Here is a 21919-nt window from a genome sequence, read left to right as displayed (position 1 = left end):
ATTGTATTGGTCTGACCTTGGTAGTCCAGCTGCACAGGCAGTTTCGGTAAACAGTCCAACCAACAGCTCCGCAGCGACCCCCGATTTCCCAAGAAGTAACTACATCTCTACTCTCCCTAGGCCTATGATATATCCATCCCAACACTCCCTCCCTTGGCCTCTACTGAGGCCACAACAACCCAAACCGTTACAAACGCAATGTCACGCGGCAACCGGGGCCGGGTGTGTCGGCGGACGCCCACCTCGCGTCCCTTTGGCTTCTCCGAACACGTTATCTCAACCAGGCCGACCGGTCCTAGGGATACACTAGTTCGGAGTGAAGGGATCCTTAAGCAGCATACCTCTACAAAACAAGCAACAAGCAAAAATTAACAAATAGTAGGCAAATCTAGGTTACTTCTTTTAAAGAAAACATCTACAAAAAGCTATCTCAAAACCAACAAAACGATTAAAAAAAAACATTCATACTGAGTATGATAACAAAAGCGAAGAGAACCAGAGGAAAACACAAAGTGGATGAGTTAGGACGCCTGCAGAATGAAGGTCTGCTGTCCAAAGAACACCCAATTGTACAACCTCCCAGTAAAATCGGTCGTATTATACCATGACATCTTAAAATAAATTTTCAAACTACTGACATAGTGTCAAATCTTTTTTGTAATAGGATTCAATGAGCTCTCCTTCCTTCCCAAAGGTTTGTGTTAAGTCGGTTCTGGAAGATGCCACAAAACTGGCATTTTCCTTTGTCAAAAATACAGTGAATACAATGTCAAACTGCTGGGTCCACGATTTTCCTTATATCAAGCTGCTTTGCAAGCCAGAAACTTGACCAGATTCCCGACACGGATACAAAAGCCAGGCATCTGTTAAAACCACATGACCACAGGACATTATTCTGAAGGTCAATGCACGACTGTGCCTGTCTTAGGTTGTCCCTCGCTCGAGGAATCTTACCTGTCATTGGCTAACCAGTCACCTTCACTTGACCAATAAAAACCCACATCCATTTTACAGCTGTCAAGTACGGACACGGGCAGCGGTAACTGGCTTATCATTGTGAACAGTGGCCGTCGAGACCAATCGAAGCCATTTAGGAATACCAGATGATGGCTAGGAATCTCTTGAGTGAACAATAGTCTCTTGAGTCTCGAGGCATATAGCACTTCACAATCTCTAACTGCAGCATAAAAGCACAAATTTACCTGTTGTCAATTTGAACGGGAAAGAAAAAAAAAATACACAACTAGGGGGTCTCTGCACCTCAGCCCTCACATTCTGAGGCCCTAATATGGGAAGGATTAGAAATGAGAGATACAGTTATAAAGTAAAATCATAAGTTGTCCCGCGCTTCTCTCTCAGGCATATCTCCTCCATTCCCTCTGATACCGATCCCGTAATCTTTCCATGGGGTGCCCCCATCACAGGCTCCTCCAGCCCCGCTGCCTGGTATGCGGGTGGGGGGTCATCCTTTCCCGTCAGGGCATGGTCAATCGTTCGTGTCACAAGCGTCCTGATACATGGTATACAACAACAACCACAGGTAATAAAGATAGCAACAGAGATGCATAAACCAAGGGCCAGCTGTCCCAGCACAGTTCCCCATCTACCGAATGTGCTATTCAGCCAATCTATCACTGGGTTTTTTAACCCCTGACTGCTCAGAAATGATGCCAGTTGTTGTTCCCCTCCCTGCCGTTATCAAAATCATAAGCGGAATGGCTCTTTCTTCCCTTTTTAGATCAGGACACTCCCGCCCAAAATACCCTATCCTTCCACAATAATGGCATCCTGCCTGTGGAGACCTTCGTCTCTGCCCCTGTCGCTCAAACCCTCTATCAAATGCTCCTCCTTGTCTCTCCCTACTCCCTTTCTTCTCTGCCCTACATGCTATCACTCGCTGTTCCGGTTGCTCACTTTTGGCTGCATTCTTCTCCTAATTACCTCATCAACCGCAGCTACCATCATTTACGCTTTCTGTTCCTGTCACTCGTCCTCTCTCTTTACAAACACTTTTTGTGCCCCTCCTAACAATTCATTTAATGGATTTATCCCACTTCACCCTTCTATCTTCCGTATCTTTCCCTATCCAGCATCCCCATATAAGTCTCCTTTCTCCCGCAGTAAATAGTATATTCAAAATAGACATCAACTCAGCCCACAAATACAGACTGGGCCTCAAAAATAAATTAACTTGTTCTGACAATCCTATCGGATTCTCAACCAGGACCGTCATTTCCCTTTAAATGTTCCGACCTCCCCACTGGTGAGGGGGTCACACACAAACCCAATCTCCTTGTCCCCTATCAACACTTCCCGAAGGGGACAAGTCGTTATGTTCTTCCCTGTTTCTTTCTTTTAAGAAATTTTCCAATGTTCCTATCTTCCCATATGCTCAAACACCAATTTATCAATTCATGCTTGACTAACTTTAAGGCCTGTTCCTAACTTGTAAACGTATTTATATATTTACGTCAATTTATTCAGTGTTTAATATTTAAAATGTAAAATGCATACAGTTCCCAATTTTGAAATCCACTGTAATCGTCCAGATTTAGTACCCTAATTTAGATCCAAAATTAGTTTTCTTATGTACTCCTGACCAATCATTTCTCAATTACAATACTTTAGGTCGTAAAAATAATCAGAGCTGTCTTACAACAATTTGTCAATTCAAGTTAAAAACTTCTAACGCAAGCACAATGGTCGAATCCAAGGTCACAGATAATAACCATGGAAATTTTCATTTTTACAACTACCCACTGTCGAACGAAACTTCGACTGTCCTTCATATATTGCTTTTATGTAAAAATAAAAGAGGTTAGTAAGAAAAGTAGTTAGGGAGTCATGACTCATAAAAGAACAGAAGTTATTAGCCTTAAAAAATCATGTTAAGTTCACATAAAAAGAAATCACTTTAAACAGCAGTCCCGGAATTCAAGCTCTAGAAACAAAAACAAGAATTCAACCACCAAACAAACAGATGCATCTAAATCATGTTAAACAACCATAACAATCACATCCAAAACAGTCCCGGGACTTACGCATTACGACTTAACCATTCAATCATTATCAAACAGATGAATTCAAGCCAGAGCACAAAGTGTTAAACTGCCTGTTAGCAGAGAAGCTTTCAGCCAGTCTCTCTCTTTTACACAGACACACCGCTGACGCACGCAGCAATAGCTTTCTCTCTCTCTTTGGGCAACAATACAGACTTTTTTTTTTACAGACTCACACACAGATTTCCACACACAAAAACTCTCTTTCTCACACAGACTTTTACAAGCACAGAAATACTTATACACACACAGATTTTTACACACCCAGAGACTCTATCTTTCTCATAAACAGACTCCCTCTCACACACACACAGTCGCTCTGTCCGGAACTCTGTGTCTGTCTCTGTCCCCTCGTACCGTTGCGTCCGTTATTATGTCAGCGCAGTGGAAGCTTCCCAGTCCCCAAGTCCGTCAGCGCGTGGGTTTATACTCCCATAACCCCAGTACCCGCGTCTTACACTATCCCCCGACCAAACTCCCGTTCCGGGAGCCGTGCGGTCCGTAAGACACAATCGCCTCGCCTCCTACCTCCAGGATTTTGAAATTGCAAAGATGTTCCCACGCACACCTGGAGAAATCACCGACTCACCACCAGGAGAGAAAGTGAATGAAAAAATAGTACTCACCGATTCCAGGACTTTCAATCTGCAGTGATGTTCCAACGCACACCTAGACGGTTCACTTGTCTAACGATAGGAGGCCATAAACATATGCCTCCCCGTCTCCAGGAATTTAAAATTGCAGGGGTGTTCTAACGCACACCTGGAGAATTCATCCACTCTAGGACTTTCAAATTGCAGGGCTGTATTAACGCACACCTAGAGGATTCACTTTTATAACCATAAGAGATCAAAAATAAATAACTCACTGTCTCCAGGACTTTTGAAATTGCAGGGGTCTTCCAACGCACACCTGGAGGACTCACTCTTCTCACTATAGAAACAACAAATAAAAAGAACTCACCGTGTCCAATACCTCCGGCTTTTCCGGGACGACCAACACACCTAAAGGACTCGCACTTAGAACAAGCGATTCTCTGTCGTCTACTCACGTCTGCAATTTAGGTTGGCAAAGGTATTCGAGACGTCGGAACAACTACTAATTTAGAGTGGTCAATGTCTACTGGAGACCTTTATGCAAAAGGCGTCCCCGTACCCAGTTCAGAATGGCCGGCTGCCCGGCGGCTCTCAACCCCTGCCAACAAGCGTGTCTCCGTTCCCTCCTCACGTTCGGGGTCACCATCTGTTAAGACGGTTCTACCGTCTCCGTGTTCGTTTCGGAGGAATGAGACACCGGGTCAGATTCTAAGAAACAGACTGCTTTATTCGAGAGAGAATCGAGTTACAGCAAGGTATCAGACTTGCTGGAGAAGGCGTTCTGAAATCTTTCCAAAAACCCCTGCTTGATATATTGTTCGCTAAGCTAATGCTACGTAATCACTCACACATGTGATCTCTCACAGACAAAGGCCTCCTGTGAACAGGCCTCGGCCTTGGCAGGTATCCACGAGATGGTCTGTCTCGTAAACAAGGTCTCCGAGTAAAGGCTGCCATTGTATTGGTCTGACCTTGGTAGTCCAGCTGCACAGGCAGTTTCGGTAAACAGTCCAAACAGCAGCTCCACAGCGCCCCCCGATTTCCCAAGAAGTAACTACATCTCTACTCTCCCTAGGCCTATGATATATCCATCCCAACAGAGGGCATATTGTGTGTTAGCTTTTATTGGTAGAGGGATTGAGTTTTGGAGCCACAAGGTCATGCAGCTGTACAAAAATTCTGATGTGGCTGCTCTTAAAGTATTGTGTACAGTTCAGTCACTGCATGATGGGAATGATGTGGAAGTTTTGGAAAGGGTTCAGAGGAGATTTACTGGGATGTTGCCTGGTATGGAGGGAAGGACTTGTAAGGAAAGGCTAAGGGAATTGAGGCTGTTTTCATTAGAGAGAAGAAACTTGAGTGGTGACTTAATTGAGGCATAAGATAATCAAAGGGTTAGATAGGGTGGACAGTGACAGCCTTTTTCCTCAGATGGTGATGGCTAGCACGAGGGTACATAGCTTTAAATTGAGGGGTGATAGATATAAGACAGATGCCAGAGGTAGTTTCTTTACTCAGAGAGGAGTGGGTCTTGGAATGCACTGCCTGCAACAATAGTAGGCTCACCAACTTTAAGTGCATTTAAATAGTCATTGGATAAACACATGAATGAAAATGGAATAGTGTAGGATAGATAGTCTTCAGATTGATTCCACAAGTTGGTGCAACATTGATGGCTGAAGAGCCGGTACTGCGCTGTAATGTTCTATGTTCTATGTATCTGATGGGAATTTTTGCCCTACATTACAGGTGAGAGAATGGGTGTGTGTGTGTGTGTGTGTGTGTGTCACAAGCAGAGAGATTTCGTGGCTGCTGTGAGGAGTAATGACAGATTGTCATCTTTTGTCTGGGTGCTCAGCTCATTTTAAAGATAGTGTGGGCACACGAGGTGCCAGTCTTTTCGTGGATATCTGCTGAGCACTTAGACATTTTGGCAAATGCTCTGGGTAAGAGTGGAATAGAAGAGGGTGAGAGGGAAACAATAGAGCGGGCAAAAAGTCCTCCAAAAAACTAGACTCAACTGGCACTTAGCCAATAAAACATGAGATTCAACTCTGCTTTGCTCTCCCCAGATGCAACATGACCTGTTGAATATTTCAAGAAAGTTTTGTCCTAATATTGTAACCATGGAATGTTAGTAGGAACCTTTTGAAAGTTGGTGTTGATAGTATGGCTGGACTTGGCAGGTTTACCTTTTTTATCAGTTGCTGAATGACTTGCTGAATATTTCAAGCATTTCAGTCTTTGGTTCATTTGAGCAGGGGAAAGAAAACATTTTTAGTGTCAGCCACTAGAGGGTAGTGTAGGTGGGACTGGCAGCCACTGAACTCTCAACTTGCATCATGGTCAAATAAATGCTCCATTTCCCTCTAGTGGCAGCCACTCCGAAACAGAGTGCAACAAATTGTTCAAATATTCAGTGTCATAGTCATAGAGTCATACAGCATGGAAACAGGCCAGTTGGTTCAACCACTCCATGCTGGCCTTAATCCAAAACTAAACTAGTTCTACCTGATGCTCCTGGCCACAAATCCCTTCAAATATTTCTTATTCATGTATTTATCAGAATGTTCCTGAAGTGCTGTAACTATACTGCTTTCATCACTTCCTCTGGAAACTCATTCCACACACCAATCACTCTCTGTGTAAAATAGTTACTCCTCCTGTTTTTTTTATCTTTCTCCCCTCACTTTAAAAATATGGTCAGTGCTTTGAGTACAGAAGTTGAAATGTCATTTTGCAGCTGTACAGGACATTAGGTAGGCCACTTTTGCAATACAGCATTCAATTCTAGTCTCCCTGCCATAGGAAGTATGTTAAATTTGAGAGGGTGCAGAAAAGATTTGCAAGGATGTTGCCAGGGCTGGAGGGTTTGAGCTATAGGGAAAGGCTGAATAGGCTGGGGTTATTTTCCCAGGAGCATTGCGAGCTGAGGGGTGACCTTATAGAGGTTTATAAAATCACGAGGGGCATGGATAGTGTGAATAGTCAATAGAAAAATAGTCTTTTTCCTGAGGTGGGCGGATTCCAGAACTAGAGGACATAGGTTTGACGTTAGAGGGGAAACATATAAAGGAGACCTCAGGGCAACATTTTCACACAGAAGTTGGTACATGTATGGAATGAGCTGTCGGAGGAATTGGTGGAGGCTGGTATAATTACAATATTTAAAAGGCATCTGGATGGATCTGTGAATAGGAAGGGTTTAGAGGGGTCCGGGTCAAATGCTGGCAGATGGGACTAAACTTATTTAGGTTATCTGGTCAGCATGGAAGAGTTCATTTACAGATCTGTTTCTGTGCTGTGTAACTCTGTTGCTGTGTGACTCAATATGATCCCTAGTCTTGAAACCCCCACCCAAGAGAAAAGATCTATCTATTCACCCTATTTATACCCCTCATGATTTTATGCTCAAAGGTCTGAGCACTGAAGGCAAGTGTGCAAAATGTCTTCTTAAATCTGATGCAAACTTCAAAGAATTGTATACCTGAATCTGTAGGTCTCTCTCTTCTACAACATTACTTAAAGCCCTATGTTTAATTGGATAAGTCCTGCCCCTGTTCATTTTGCAAAACTTCCAAATTAAACTCCATCTGTCATTCTTCAGCTCATTGATCCAATTGATCAAGATCTCTTTGTAATCTTAGATAATCTTCTTCACTGTCCATTATATTACCAATCTTGTTGTCACCTGCAAACTTACTAACCATACCTCCTAAATTCTCATCCAAATCATTTATATAAATGACAAAAAGCAGTGGACACAGTACCAAATCCTGTGGCACGCTGGTGGTCATAGGACTCCAGTCTGAAAAGCAACCCTCCGCCATCACCATCACACGAAGCCATGTTAACTATCCCTAATCTGACTATCTCTCATCCCTAATCTATCCTTGCCTTTCCAAATACACATAAATCCTGTCCCTCAGGATTCCATCCAACAACTTACCCATCACTGATGTCAGGCTCACTAATCTATAGTTCCCTGGCTTTTCCTTATCTCCTGTCTTAAATAACGGCACCACATTAGCCAATCTCCAGTCTTTTTGAATCTCACCCTGATACAAATATCTCAGGAAGGAGGTCAGCAATCACATCCCTAGTTTGCAACAGAGTTCAAGGGTACACCTGATCCAATCCTGGGGATTTTGGGGGGGGGGGTGAGGGCATTGCTGACTGGGCTAGCATTTATTGCCCGTCTCCAATTGCCCAGTAGACAGTTTAAGAGTCAACCACATTGCAGAGAGTCACATGTAGGCCAGAGCAGGTAAGAATCAACTAGGAGAAAGTGAGGACTGCAGATGTTGGAGATCAGAGCTGAAAAATGTGTTGCTCAAAAAGTGCAGCAGGTCAGGCAGCATCCAAGGAGCAGGAGAATCGACATTTCAGGCATAAGCACTTCTTCAGCAATGAGGAAGATGTGCTAAGCAGACTAAGATAAAAGGTAGGGAGGAAGGACTTGGGGGAGGGGCATTGGGAATGCGAGAGGTGGAAGGAGGAGACATTGGGGAGACAGGCTGTCTACTTGCAGAATGTTTCAGAGAACACCTCTGGGACACTTGCACCAACCAACCCAACTGCCCTGTGGCTGAACACTTTAACTCCCCCTCCCACTCTGCCAAGGACATGCAGGTCCTTGGCCTCCTCCATGGCAATATGACGCCAGGAGGAAGAGCGCCTCATCTTTCGCCTAGGAACCCTCCAACCACAAGGGATGAATGCAGATTTTTCCAGCTTCCTCATTTCCCCTCCCTCCACCTTTTCTCAGTCCCAACCCTTGGACTCAGCACCGCCTTCTTGACCTGCAATCTTCTTCCCGACCTCTCCGCCCTCACTGGCCTGTCACCCTCACCTTAACCTCCTTCCACCTATCGCATTCCCAACGCCCCTTCTCCCTACCTTTTATCTTAGCCTGCTTGGCACACCCTCCTCATTCCTGAAGAAGGGCTTATGCCCAAAACATCGATTCTCCTGCTCCTTGGATGATGCCTGACCTGCTGCGCTTTTCCAGCAACACATTTTTCAGAGCAGGTAAGAATGGCAGTTTTCTTCCCTAAAAGGGATTAGTGAACTAGATGGGGGTTTCCCGACTATCAATTCATGGTTATCATTAGACTCTAAGTTTATTTATTGAATTCAAATTCTTCTATTTGCCATGCTGGGATTTGAACCCATATCCCGAGAACATTACCTGCATCAGTGAATTAATGTTCAAGCGATCATACCACTAGGCCGTTGCCTCCCCATTACTCATTATATGCTTTTTAAGATATCCAGCACCTCTTCCTTTGTAATATGGATACTTTTAAAGATGTTACTAGTTGTTTCCCCAACTTCTCTAGCTTTCATAATCTTCTCCACAGTAAACATCGATGAGTTATGGACCACATCAGACCCTAACTTTGCTAGCTGTTTTCAGCAGGTGTGATGTGGTTATTCCAGGAGGGAATCAGCTGGCCAACCCACTTAGTTTTAAACAAAACAGAACTTATTTACAAGATTATGAAATAAAACACAAACAAAAAAGAACAGAATAAAGAATAATGTAACCGCTCCCAATACCCAATGGATCGTCCCGACCTAATGATGCTGTTCCAAATAATTGCAACAATCCCCATAAACACCCTTTGGCACAAAGGCAAATTCAAACTCAGGGTCTGACAGGAGAGAAGTCAGAGAGAGAGGGAGAGAGGAGGACCAGCCTGGACCTGCTTCTTTGGGGTCCAGCAGCTATTCAACTCTACTGCTAAAAACCAAACCAAACCAAACCAGGGTGAACCTGTGCTGGGAGAACTGGCCACTCCCCTTTCATTGTACAGGTGTTTTCTTTTTTCAAAAACTTGAAAACCTGTTGCTAGAGGCAGTATCTGTTAGCTATAGTCAAACTGGCCCTAAAACCCTTCAACTAGACTTTTCAGAGTCTGTGTCTTTTACAACCTCTCTTAAAAAAACCCACAGACAACATAACCTTGTTAAAGGAGCAGCTTCATCACTGTTGCAAAATACTTATTTGATATCTCACCCACCTTCTGTGGTTCCACAAAAAGGTGACCTTGCCGATCCTCAATGGGCCTATTTTCTCCCTAGGTTCTGTTTCAGAGAGTCATAGAGCCATAGAGGCGTACAGCATGGAAACTCATCCAAGCTGACCAGACATCCAAACCCAATCTAGTCCCACTTGCCAGTACCTGGCCCATATCCCTCCAAACCTTTCCTATTCATATATCCAACCAGATGCCTTTTAAATGTTGCAATTGTACCAGCCTCCACCACTTCCTCTGGCAGCTCATTCTATACACGTACTACCCTCTGCATGAAAAAGTTGCCTCTTCGGTCTTTTTTTATGTCTTTCCCCTCTCACCCTAAACCTATGCCCTCTAGTCCTGGACTCCCCCACCTCATGGAAAAGACTTTGTCTATTTATCCGATCCATGCCCCTCATGATTTTATAAACTTCTATAAGGTCATTCCTCAGCCTCCAATGCTCCAGGGAAAACAGCCCCAATATATTCAGCCACTCCCTGTAGCTCAAATCCTTCAAACCTGGCAACGTCCTTGTAAATCTTCTCTGAACCCCTCCACTTTTGTCCTTAATGTATTTGTAGAAACCCTTTGGATTTTCTTTAGCTGAACTTGTCAAAGCTATTTCATGTCCCCTTTTTGCTCTCCTGATTTCCCTCTTAAGTATATTCCTACTATCCTTATACTCCCCTCAGGATTCACTTGATCCCAGCTGTCTATACCTGAAATATGCTTGCTTGTTTTTCTTGACCACAACCTCAATTTCTCTCGTCAGCCAGCATTCCCTGAACCTACCAGCCTTGCCCTTCATCCTAACAGGTACATACTATCTCTAGACTGTTTTATCTCATTTTTCAAGGCTTCCCACTTTTCAGCTGTCCTTTTACCTGCAAATATCTACCCTCAATCAACTTTTGAAAGTTCTTGCCAAATATTGTCCTTCCTCCGGATGAGAACCCTGACTTTTGCATCAGGTCTATCCTTTTCCATCACTATTTTTAACTAATATAATTATGATCATTTGCCCCAAAGTGCTTCCCCACTGTTACCTTAGTCACTTGTCCTGCCTTATTTCCCCGGAGGACTGGAGAGTAGCCAATATTGCTCCTTTTAAGAAGGGCAACAGGATAATCTGGGAAATTAAAGTTGAGCCTTATGTCATAGAATCATAGAATCCCTTTAGGGTGTAGGTTTGCTCGCTGAGCTGTAGGTTCGATATCCAGACGTTTCATTACCTGGCTAGGTAACATCATCAGTGGCGACCTCCAAGTGAAGGCCTAAACCTCAACCTGAGCTACAAACCTTCACAAACTTTGCATAGAATCCCTACAGTGTGGAAGGAGGCCATCCAGCTCATCGGGTTTTTAGCAAATCTCTGAAGAACATCCCATTCAGACACAGACTCTTACCCTATTCTCATAATTGCACATTTACCATAACTAATCCACCTAGTTTAACATCGCTAGACACTACAGACAATTTAGCATGTACAATACACGTAACCTGCACATCTTTGGACTGTGGGAGGAAATCAGAGCACTGGCAGAAACCTACGCAGACATGGAGAGAATGTGCACACTCCACGCAGACAATTACCCAAGACTGGAATCAAACCTGAGTCCTTGGTGCTGTGAGGCAGCAGTGCTAACCGTGCTGCACCGCCACATCAGTGGGAGGGAAATATTTGGAGAAAACTCTTCAGGACATGATCTACTCATATTTAGAAAAATATTGAATTTTTAACAGTTGATGCAGCATGCCCAACAAATATTGTGAAAGTTTATTCTGAATGTTTATCCAAGAGCATTGGAATTTACCTTTAAATTAAAGTTCCTCATGATATTTATTTTCAATTTATACTCACTGATACTGATTTTTGTCTTCAGATCTTGCTTACCTGGCTTTTTTAAAATTCATATCTTCTTGATCTACTGAAAATATGCAGTCTGCGGTAATGCTATAATTTATGACTCTTCTGCACTAATGATAAGCTAGTACAAAGGTTCTCCTTATCTATATGATCAAACATTGCCTCAGAAACCAGAATCACACCGTTACGTTCCCCATTTGTGAAAGATGCTCAAAATACTAAGAGTGATGCATACAAAAAACTGTGCAGTTTGTTGATGATCAGATGCTACTGAACAAGAAAATCAAGCCTTGTTCTGAGACAGAGAGCAAGAAAAACAGCACATGGAAGATCAGGGTGATAGGACTGAATATAAATTTCTGGGGTGCGCTGTAGAAAGGAAAGTTGAAGGCAAATTTTTGAAGCCGAAACTGAACACCCTCTCAAAGTTATTTGAGTCATTTTTAAAAATTGTAATAGCGATCTGTGTAAGGATGGGTCTTCTGCTCATTTCTCCATTTTTTATATTATGGTGTTCTCCAATTCATTTGCTTGTTGGAGCTTGCATTTTTATTTCAATGAACATTATCCAAGAAAAAGAACATTTGAGATTATTTTCCATTGTCTTCCACATTTGTGATTAAAGTAACAAGTCTTACATGTCCTCTCCCTAAAGGACCCTCCAGCTGTAAGCATTCATTGTTCTTCTATTCAGACTGGAGGCTTGTGGCCAGTGGAGTCCCACAAGGATCAGCGCTGGGTCCACAACTTTTCGTCATTTATATAGATGATTGGATGTGATCAAAAGAGGTATAGTTAGTAAGTTTGCAGATGACAACAAAATTGGAGGTGTATTGGACAGAGAAGAAGGTTACCTCAGATTATAACGCGATCTTGATCAGATGGGCCAATGGGCTAAGAGTGGAAGATGGACTTTAATTCAGATAAATGTGAGGTGCTGCATTTTGGGAAAGCAAATCTTAGCAGGACTTATACACTTAATGGTAAGGTCCTAGGGAGTGTTATTAAGTGCAGGTTCATAGCTGCTTGAAAGTAGAGTCGTAGGTAAATAGGATAGTGAAGAAGGCGTTTGGTATGCTTTCCTTTAATTGTCAGAGTATTGAGTACAGGAGTTGGGAGGTCATGTTACAGCTCTACAGGACAACATTGGTTAGGTCATTTTTGGAATATTGCACAAAATTCTGGTTTCCATCCTATCGGAAAGATGTTGTGAAACTTGAAAGGTTTCAGAAAAGATTTATGAGGATGTTGCCAGGCTTGGAGGCTTTGAGCTATAGGAAGAGGTTGAATAGGCTGGGGTTGTTTTCCCTGGAGCATCGGAGGCTGAGGGATGATCTTATAGAAGTTTATAAAATCATGAGGAGCATGGATAGGATAAATATACAAAGTTTTTTCCCTGGGGTGGGGGAGTCCAGAACTAGAGGGCATAGGTTTAGGGTGAGAGGGGAAAGATATAAAAGAGACCTAAGGGGCAATATTTTCACCCAGAGGGTGGTATGTGTATAGAATGAGCTGCCAGAGGAAGTGGTGGAGGCTAGTATAATTGCAACATTTAAATGGCATCTGGATGGGTATATGAATAGGAAGGGTTTGGAGGGATATTGGCCAAGTGATGGCAGGTGGGACTAGATTAGGTTGGGATATCTGGTCAGCATGGATGGGTTGGATTGAAGGGTCTGTTTCCATGCTGTTCATCTCTATGACTCTATGTTCTTACTCTATCACCACTGAAAATTTGCAGCCTCAACCATTGGCCATGATTCCCAACTCTGAGCATGGGATCCTCACCTGGACTGGATCTAGTTATCAGAGTCTCAAACCATGCATTCTTATATATTTGTGTGAGTTAGTAGTAATGTTATTGGACAGGCATTACAGAATCTCAGGCTCTTGTTCTGAGGACATGGGTTAATATCAGCATCAATAATGGAATATGAATTGAATAAAAATCAGGAATAAAAGGTCAGCCTAATGTGATCATATTACCATTATCCATGGTTATAAAAATAAATCTGGTTCACTAATGTCCTTTAGGGTAGTAAATCTGCCATCTTTACCTGGTCTGGCCTGCATGTGACTCCAGATTCATTGCAATGTGGTTGACTCTTAACTGCCCTCTAGGGCAATTAGGGATTAGCAATAAATGCTTGCATAATCAGCAATGCCCACATCCAGTGAGTAAAACAAAATTACAAATGTCAATCTTCAAGTTAAGCGTTATATTCCTGAAACTGAAAGTTAGAGAATTATAAATTTTTCACAGCACTAAATTGTCATTCTTGATTTTACAAGTATGCCTTTTTAACCTCTTAAAGATTTTTTTTGTCTGTTTCTCTTAATCCAAACTTTATTTCACTTTCTTTATTCTTTACTTAACTGATTGACTCACATTTTGTCTGAATCTTCTTCATTGTTTGCCTGCACATTTTTCAATTCTTATATCTCATTGTTTATGTAGATACACTGTTAGTCCTATCAGTTATTAAGATACCAGAAATACTGTGTGGAGGATTTTGAATTGGCAGCACCATTGTGCATCAGAAACCCACTAACGGATTCAGCGGACTTTGCCATGATTCTTTAACTAAATCACGGAATTAGCATGATGTCTGTAGGTTCCCAGATCAATTAAGGAAGGTGGCTGGTTATGATATGATATCTGTCAGAGGAAGAATTTCTAATTATCGGGACCACAGTACAGGTGACGATGGGTCAGTTCGCAGCTAAGATATGTCACAGTAAGGAAGAAAGATTATAGAAAGGGGAGAAGCTCACCACTATTAACTAGAGAAGTTAGGGATAGAAACATAGAAAATAGGAGTAGACCATTCAACCCTTCCAGCCTCCTTTGCCTTTCAATATGATATAGCAAATCAAGTAACTCCGTATTCTGACCTGTTTTCTCTCTCTACCTTTTGATACCTTTAGCCCTAAAATTTGTATCTCACTCCTTAAAAACATTCAATGTTTTGGCTTCAAAGACAGGGAAATCTCACCACTCTCTAGGTGAAGAAATTTATCCTCATCTCAGACATAAATGGCGTATTTACATCTTCGGAGGACAATTCATGGTACTGGATTGCCTGGTCGTAGGGAAGTTCCTTCCTGTATTTACCATATCTAGAATTTTCCAGGTTTCTTCTAAGCTCTGGTGAATATAGTCCTAAACCATCCAGACCCATTTCATATGTCAGTTCTGCCATATTAGGAATCAGTTGGTCAACATTTATTGCATTCTCTCCATTGCCAGAATATTCTTCCTCAGATAAAGAGACCAAAACTATACGCAACATTGCAGGTGTAATCTCACCAAGGCTCTGTTCAACTGCACCAAGACATTCCTGCTCGTATTCAAATCCTCTCATCATGAAAGCTAACCATTTGCCTTCTTCATCATTTGCATGTTTATTTTTAATGACTGGTTAACACCGCTTCTTATTGTACCCCTTCCTTTCCCAATGTTACCAAAATGAATAACCTCACAGTTACCCGCATTATACTTGAGCTACCAGGTGTTCGCCATTCACTCAACTTGTTACAAATCACACTGAATTATTTCTGCATCCTCATCACAGCTCATCCTCCAGTCCAGCTTTATGTCCTCTGTGAATGTGGAGATATTACACTTAATTCTCTCTTCTATATTTTTTAAGGTATGTTGCAAATAGCTGGGGTCTAAGCACTGATCCCCACATCCCTCAACAATCACTTCAGTAACTCTGAAAATGATCCATTTAATGCAATACTTTGTTGCATAGCATCACACTGAAAGAAAAAAAATGTGGCAATGATTATTACTAAACCAAAGAATTGGGCAAGTTTAAAACAACAACAAAAGATGATTAAAAAATAAAGAGGCAGAAGATAAACATTGAGGGTAAACTTGTAAGTAATATCAAGTCAGATAGCCAGAGCTTCTTTATATAAAGGCGAAGATGGAAGTCAAAGTGAATGTAGACCCCTTAGAGAATGAGGCTGGGAAATGGCAGGGTTGAATAAAATAAAAGATACTAACAGCATTCCAAAATTACTAAATAATCAAAAGGCAAAAGGAAATGAGGAAATAAGTATAATAGCTATCACTATGGAAACTACTCAGGCTAAAGACCACTAAGAGCCTAAGGATGTGATTGCATACAGTCTAGAAGATTAAAGGAAGGAACTACAGACATAATGAATGTACGGGTAGCAATCTTCCAAAGCTTTTAGAAAAGTTGCAGAGCATTGAAAAACTGCCAATGTAATGCCGTTATTCAAAAAGAGTAGACAACGAACAACAGGTACATATATGCCAACTAGGCTAACACCTGTTATTCAGAAAATTCTACAGACTATTCTAAAGGATGCAATAGCACAGCATTTAGAAACAGATTAAGGTAAATCATGTCTAGCAAATTTACTGAAATTCTTTGAGAATTTAACAAGCAAGATAAATAAAGGGGAAGCAGTGGGTGTAATATGTTTGGATTTTCAGGTGTCTGATAAGGTACTACATGTTAGGCTACTTAACAAAATAAAAAATCATGGATTTTTTAGTAGATTGAAATGGGTGGAGGATTGGTTAACTATCTGTGGTCATTTTCAGGATGGCAACTTATAATGAATGCAGTGCCACAAGGATCAGTACTGGGGTCACAATTATTTATAAGATCTATATTAATGACTCAGATGAGGAAAGTGAGTATACTGTAGCAAAATAGGCACAAAGGCAGGTGGAAAGGCAAGTGGTAATGATGTCACAGTCTGCAGAGGGATTGAGGCAGTTTAAAAATGAGAAGGCAAAAAACTTGGCAGCTGGAATGGAATATAATGTGGAAAAATGCGACGTTGTACACTTTGGTAGGAAGAATGCAGGAGCAGAGTATCATTTAAATGGAGAAAGGCTGCAGAAAGTTATAGAACACAGGATTCGGGAGTCCTCATGCATGAATTTAAAAACAGCATAGCATCCAAGTTCATTAGGACAATAGGGAAGACAAAATGTAATGTTAGCCTTTATTTCAAAAGGAATGGATAATAGAAATAGAGAAGCTTTGCTACAACTATACAAGAAACTCGTCAGAGCTGAAAATGTGTTGCTGGAAAAGCGCAGCAGGTCAGGCAGCATCCAAGGAGCAGGAGAATCGACGTTTCGGGCATGAGCCCTTCTTCAGGAATGCCACCTTCCATCACCCGGCCAATATCCTTCCAAACCCTTCCTATTCATATACTGCCCCGGCCGACCCATTGTCTCAGGCTGCTCCTGCCCCACCGAACTCATTTCTGCATACCTCGACACGGTCCTGCCGCCTCCAACCTCATAGTCCCACAACCCCGCACCGCCCGTTTCTACCTCCTGCCCAAAATCCACAAACCTGACTGCCCCGGCCGACCCACTGTCTCAGCCTGCTCCTGCCCCACCGAACTCATTTCTGCATACATCGACACGGTCCTGTACATCGATCAATTCTTCCGCTGCCTCCACCTCCGCGCCTACTTCTTCAACCAGGATTCTCGCCCATCCTCTGACGACCCCTTCTCCCACCTCCAACACACCCCATCCACCTGGACACCCCGTGCTGGCCTCTTACCCGCCCTCGATCTCTTCATAGCCAACTGCCGCCGCGACATTAACCGCCTCAACCTCTCCACCCCTCTCACCCACTCCAACCTCTCACCCTTGGAACGTGCAGCCCTCCACTCCCTCCGTTCCAACCCCAACCTCACTATCAAACCAGCAGACAAGGGAGGCACGGTAGTAGTTTGGCGCATTGACCTTTATACCGCTGAGGCTAAATGCCAGCTCACGGACACCTCCTCCTACTGCCCCCTTGACCATGATCCCACCTCCCACCACCAAACCATCATCCCCCAGACCATCCATAACTTCATCACCTCAAGGGATCTCCCATCCATCGCCTCCAACCTCATAGTCCCACAACCCCGCACCGCCTTTTTCTACCTCCTGCCCAAAATCCACAAACCTGACTGTCCCGGCCGACCCATTGTCTCAGCTTGCTCCTGCCCCACCGAACTCATCTCTGCATACCTCGACACGGTCCTAAACACATTTTCAGCTCTGATCTCCAGCATCTGCAGTCCTTACTTTCTCCTAGAAGAAACTCGTCAGGCCATAGCTAGAATACTGTGAACAATTTTGGAGCTGAGAATGATCAGATCAGCTATGATCTCATTGAATGGTGGAGCAGGCTCGATGGGCTGAATGGCCTACTTATGCTCCTGTGTCTTACGATCTTCTGGTTTTAACTGATTACAGGAATACAGAGAAGATCTGGATGGACAGCTCACCAGATCTTCCAATCTGAGCTGGAGGTCTATAATGGGTTCTGAGAGACTGCAGCAGGATGATGTTTTCCAAGGAGGAATGAAAAGGACAACATCTTTGATCCTTGATAGATCAATGAGACATTGAAGTGTGATCCTTCTATCCTACTTTGTGATAATGGAAAAGGTGATTGGCAGAGCATTGTAGTATGCCAAGCCCCACACTTTGACTTTTCCAAATTTTTAACTGCACAGTAACCCTCAAAATAACTCACCTTGCAGCTCTACTCATTCCTCTCTGTACAGGCAACTCCTCACATCTCATCCCACCATGAATGCTCATCATCACCCTCTTGCCTTTGTTCATGCAGTTCTATTCGGATTTCCAGACTTTTGACAAGGTGTCGTACAGAGGTTACTAAACAAAGTAAGAGTCCATGGTATTCGGGGCAAAGTATTGTCATAGATAGAGGATTTTCTGACTGGAAATTTGGGATAAAGGGGTTTTCTTCAGGATGGCAGCCAGGAACTTGTGGAGTTCTGCAGGAGTCCATGTTGGGATCACAACTATTCATGTTATACATTAATGGTCTGGATGAAGGAAATAAGGGCATTGTTGCCAAGTTTGAAGATGACAAAAAGATAGATGGAAGAGCAGATAGTGCTGAGGAAGTGGGGAGGCAGCAGGACTTGGACAGGCGAGGGTAGGTAAAGATGGAATGCAATGTGGGGGAATGTATGAGGTTATGCACTTTGGCAGGAAAAATAGAGGTGTAGAGATTTTTCCAAATGGGAGAAGGCTTTGAAAAGATGAAGCATAAATGAACTTGGAAGTCCGAATTCAGGATTCTCTGAAGGTTAATCCTGTTAACCCTTAAGGTTAAGCTAGCAGTTAGAAAGGCAAATGGAATGTTAGCATTTGTTTAAAGAGGGTTAGAATACAAGAACTGAGATGTACTGCTGAGGCTGTATAAGGCTCTGGTCTTACCACATTTGGAATAACTTTGGGCACCATACCTAAGAATAGATGTGCTGGCCTCAGAAGAGATTCAGAGGAGAGTTACATACCTGGTCCTGGGAATGAAAGTCTCATCATATGAGGAATGTTTAAGGACTTTGGATCTGTACTTGATGGAGTCTAGAAGGGTGAGGCGGGGTTCTCACTGAAACTTACGCAATACCGAGAGGCCTGCATACAGTAGACATGGAGAAAATGTTTCCGCTAGTAGGAGAGAATACAACTGAAGACACAGCCTTACAGTGAAGGGACAACCCTTTAGAACAGAGATAAGGAGGACTTTCTACAGCCGGAGGGTGGTTAATCTGTTGAACCCACTGTTGCAGAGGGTTCTGGAGGCGAAATCATTGCATTTATTTAAGACGGAGATCGACACGTTAAGTATGTAAGTTAGCTCGCTGAGCTGGAAGATTTGTTTTCAGATGTTTTGTCACCACACTCGATAATATCATCAGGGAGACTCTCCGGTGAAGTGCTAGTGGTATGTCCTGCCTCACTATTTATAGGTCTTGTTTTCTTAAGGTGGATGATGCCATTTCCAGTTCATTTTTTTAAGGGAAGATAGATAGGATCAAAATTGATGTGTTTATTGATGGAGTTCTGGTTAGGATGTTCTTGATTGGTAAGGGGATTGAGGGTTATGGGGAGAAGACAGGAGGATGAGGTTGAGAAATATATCAGCCATGATGGAGAAGACTTGGGCTGAATGGCCTATTTTTTCCTCCTACAGCTTGTGGCTTGTGGAGTATGATGGAGGAGTAAGATTGTGAGGATGGAGTGCAGGTAAGAAGGAGGATTGCAAGAATGGAGTCATTGTGCAGGAGGAGGTAGACTGTGAAGATGGAGTGAGAGTGAGTGAGGAGGAGTGTGGATGGAGTAAGTATGGAAGACGTGGAGGAGAAGTGTGAGGGTGGAGAGTATGTGGAGGAGTGAAGAGTGAGAATGGATTGAATGTGACTGAGAAGTGTGTAAGGATGGACTGAGGGTGGAAGAGGGGAAAAGGCATGCAAGGATGGAATGAGTGTGACTGAGCGGTGTGTGAGGATGAAGTGAATGTGGGGGTGGAGGAGTGAGAATAGAATGAGTGTGTGGAATATGAGAATTGTGATGATGGAAAGAGTAGGGGGGGATGGAAGAGTGTCAGGATGGAGTGAGTGTGGATGAGCAGGATTATGAGATTGGAGTGTAAAAGAGTTGGAATGTGAAGATGGAAATTGGGTGAGGAGGGAGAATGTGGGAGTGGGAGTGAGGAAGGAAGAGTGAGTGTGGAAAAGAAGAAGGAATCTGGAGGAGGAGTGTGAGGAGGGAATATGATGGGGCAGAATGGTGTGAGTACAGAGCAAGAGTATGAGGAGGAAGTGTGGAGGGGCAGAATGGAGGGAGTGTGGGAAGGGAGTGTGGAGGAGGAGAAGGGGAAGAGGTAGTGTAGAGAAGTGTTAGGAGGGAGGGTGGAGGTCGATGATTGAGTGAAAGTGGTGGAGGAGGAGTGAGTATACAGGAGGAGAGTGAGGAGGGAATGTGGAGCAGGAGGAGGGAGTTTGGAGGTAGATGATGGAGGGAGAGCATGAAGAAGGAGACGGATGAGTGAGAGTGTATGGGGGTGATGGAGAGAGAGTGTAAGGGGATGATGGAGTGAGAGTGGAATGAGGCATTGAAGGGTGGAGGGGGTGATGGTGAGAGAGTGGAGGATGGTGATAGAGTGAGAGTGGAGGGGGGAATGGACTGAGAGTAGAAGGGGATGATGGAGTGAGTGGAGGAGGGTGATAGAGGGAGAGTGGAGGGCGTGATGGAGTGAGTGTGGAGGGCAGTGATGGACTCAGAGTAGAAGGGGATGATGGAGTGAGAGTGTAAGGGGGTGATGGAGTGAGAGTGGAGGGGATGAATGGGGCGGGTGGTGATGGAGTGAATGTGGAGGATGATAATGGAGTGAGAGTGCAAGGGAGTGATGGAGTGGAGGGCGGTGCGCGTCAGTGACGCAGTAGTCTTCGCGCAGGCGCACTCGGAGGAGGCTGGCGGTGAGGGGCGTGGCCTCCGGGTGAGCGCAGGCGCAGACACCGACACCGCTCTCCCCACACACGGACAGACGCAGACCGAGAGCGGCGGGCCATGGATTCCGGAGATGCCGACCTGATGGAGGGCAGCAGCGGCTTCAGCAGCGACTCTGAGGCGGAGAGCGTGGGCGATGAGGATGTAGAGGAGGAGGAGGAGGAGGAGGAGGAGGAGGAGGCCTTCTCGGATCTGTCCGGGGAGGAGGAGCTGGGCTCCGAGCTGGAGGAGGCCGCGGCGGAGGCCGGCTCCGGGCCTGGGCCTGGGCCTGGGCCTGGGGCGGATAGCGAGCTGCCAGCTGGTAAGAGCCGGGGGCGGTGCCGAGTTGTGAGTGTGAGAGACGGTTCAGGAGCCTGGGGGATACCGGCTCCCCTCACGGTGTGTGTTTTAATTGTTGTGTTTAATTTCTTGGGGCAGATGTGCAGAGGCAGCTGAAATTCCTCAATACTGTTTCCAACATCGTGCTGAGCAAACTTTCCAAGGCCGAGTGAGTAACTCTTATTTATAAACATCCTTTTTTTTTAATATACGTGAGGGTGGGTGGAGTGTGGCCCCCCCCCGTTTTGTAAAAGGTGCTTTAAGGGAAATACAAGTGGGGCTCCCATGAGACTTACCCCCTCAGTTTATTTCCAAATCCAACAAAACCCTCGAACGTTTCCTCTTCAAAATCCCCGGCGGCAGCAGCAGCAGCACTCGAGCCCGTGAAGCCGGTGCCAGGGCGTGACTTTGCTCCTCCCTGGTGACCGGCGGCCACATGCTTCACCTCCTCCCCGTCTGCTTTGTTAAAGGTTTTGCGGAAGTCACGACTTCCACTTGTCTCGGATTCTCCCACCCAGAAATGTGGCAGCACCTGCCTCCAAGCGGGGCTTTTGGTACCCTTTGCAAAACGTGTGGCGTTACCCCCCCCCCCCCCCTCCTCCTTTTTTTTAAAATTCTGAGCAGGGGGAGCAACGGTTGCAAAGCTCCCGGTTGTGGTTCCGCACTGAGAACTGATCTCCACATTTTGCACCAAAGTGGAATCTCTTGCGTGGGTCTGAGTCGCAGG

General features: G+C 44.1%; 1 protein-coding gene and 1 long non-coding RNA gene across 2 annotated transcripts in view; one reads left to right on the top strand and one right to left on the bottom strand.

Annotated features, from left to right (window-relative positions):
• Nucleotides 1–373: 373 nt before the first annotated feature.
• On the bottom strand, nucleotides 374–21551 carry LOC132816875 (uncharacterized). Its single transcript, XR_009644829.1, has 3 exons — nucleotides 21489–21551; nucleotides 18879–18999; nucleotides 374–1510 (listed from the first exon to the last, which is right to left on the bottom strand). It is a non-coding gene; the product is annotated as an uncharacterized LOC132816875 (long non-coding RNA).
• The window catches only part of LOC132816867 (probable ATP-dependent RNA helicase DDX60), a 95444-nt gene continuing 94386 nt past the window's right edge, over nucleotides 20862–21919 (top strand). The window contains exons 1-2 of the mRNA XM_060826859.1: nucleotides 20862–21175; nucleotides 21292–21361. Coding sequence (XP_060682842.1) covers nucleotides 20935–21175; nucleotides 21292–21361 — 311 coding nt within the window. The 5' untranslated portion in view covers nucleotides 20862–20934. The remainder of the gene's footprint in view (nucleotides 21176–21291; nucleotides 21362–21919) is intronic.

Source organism: Hemiscyllium ocellatum, chromosome 1 (assembly GCF_020745735.1).
Source record: "Hemiscyllium ocellatum isolate sHemOce1 chromosome 1, sHemOce1.pat.X.cur, whole genome shotgun sequence".
In the NCBI taxonomy this organism is placed as follows: domain Eukaryota; kingdom Metazoa; phylum Chordata; class Chondrichthyes; order Orectolobiformes; family Hemiscylliidae; genus Hemiscyllium; species Hemiscyllium ocellatum.
Note: the sequence above shows the minus strand (reverse complement) of the source record. Positions and strands in the feature narration are given on the sequence as shown.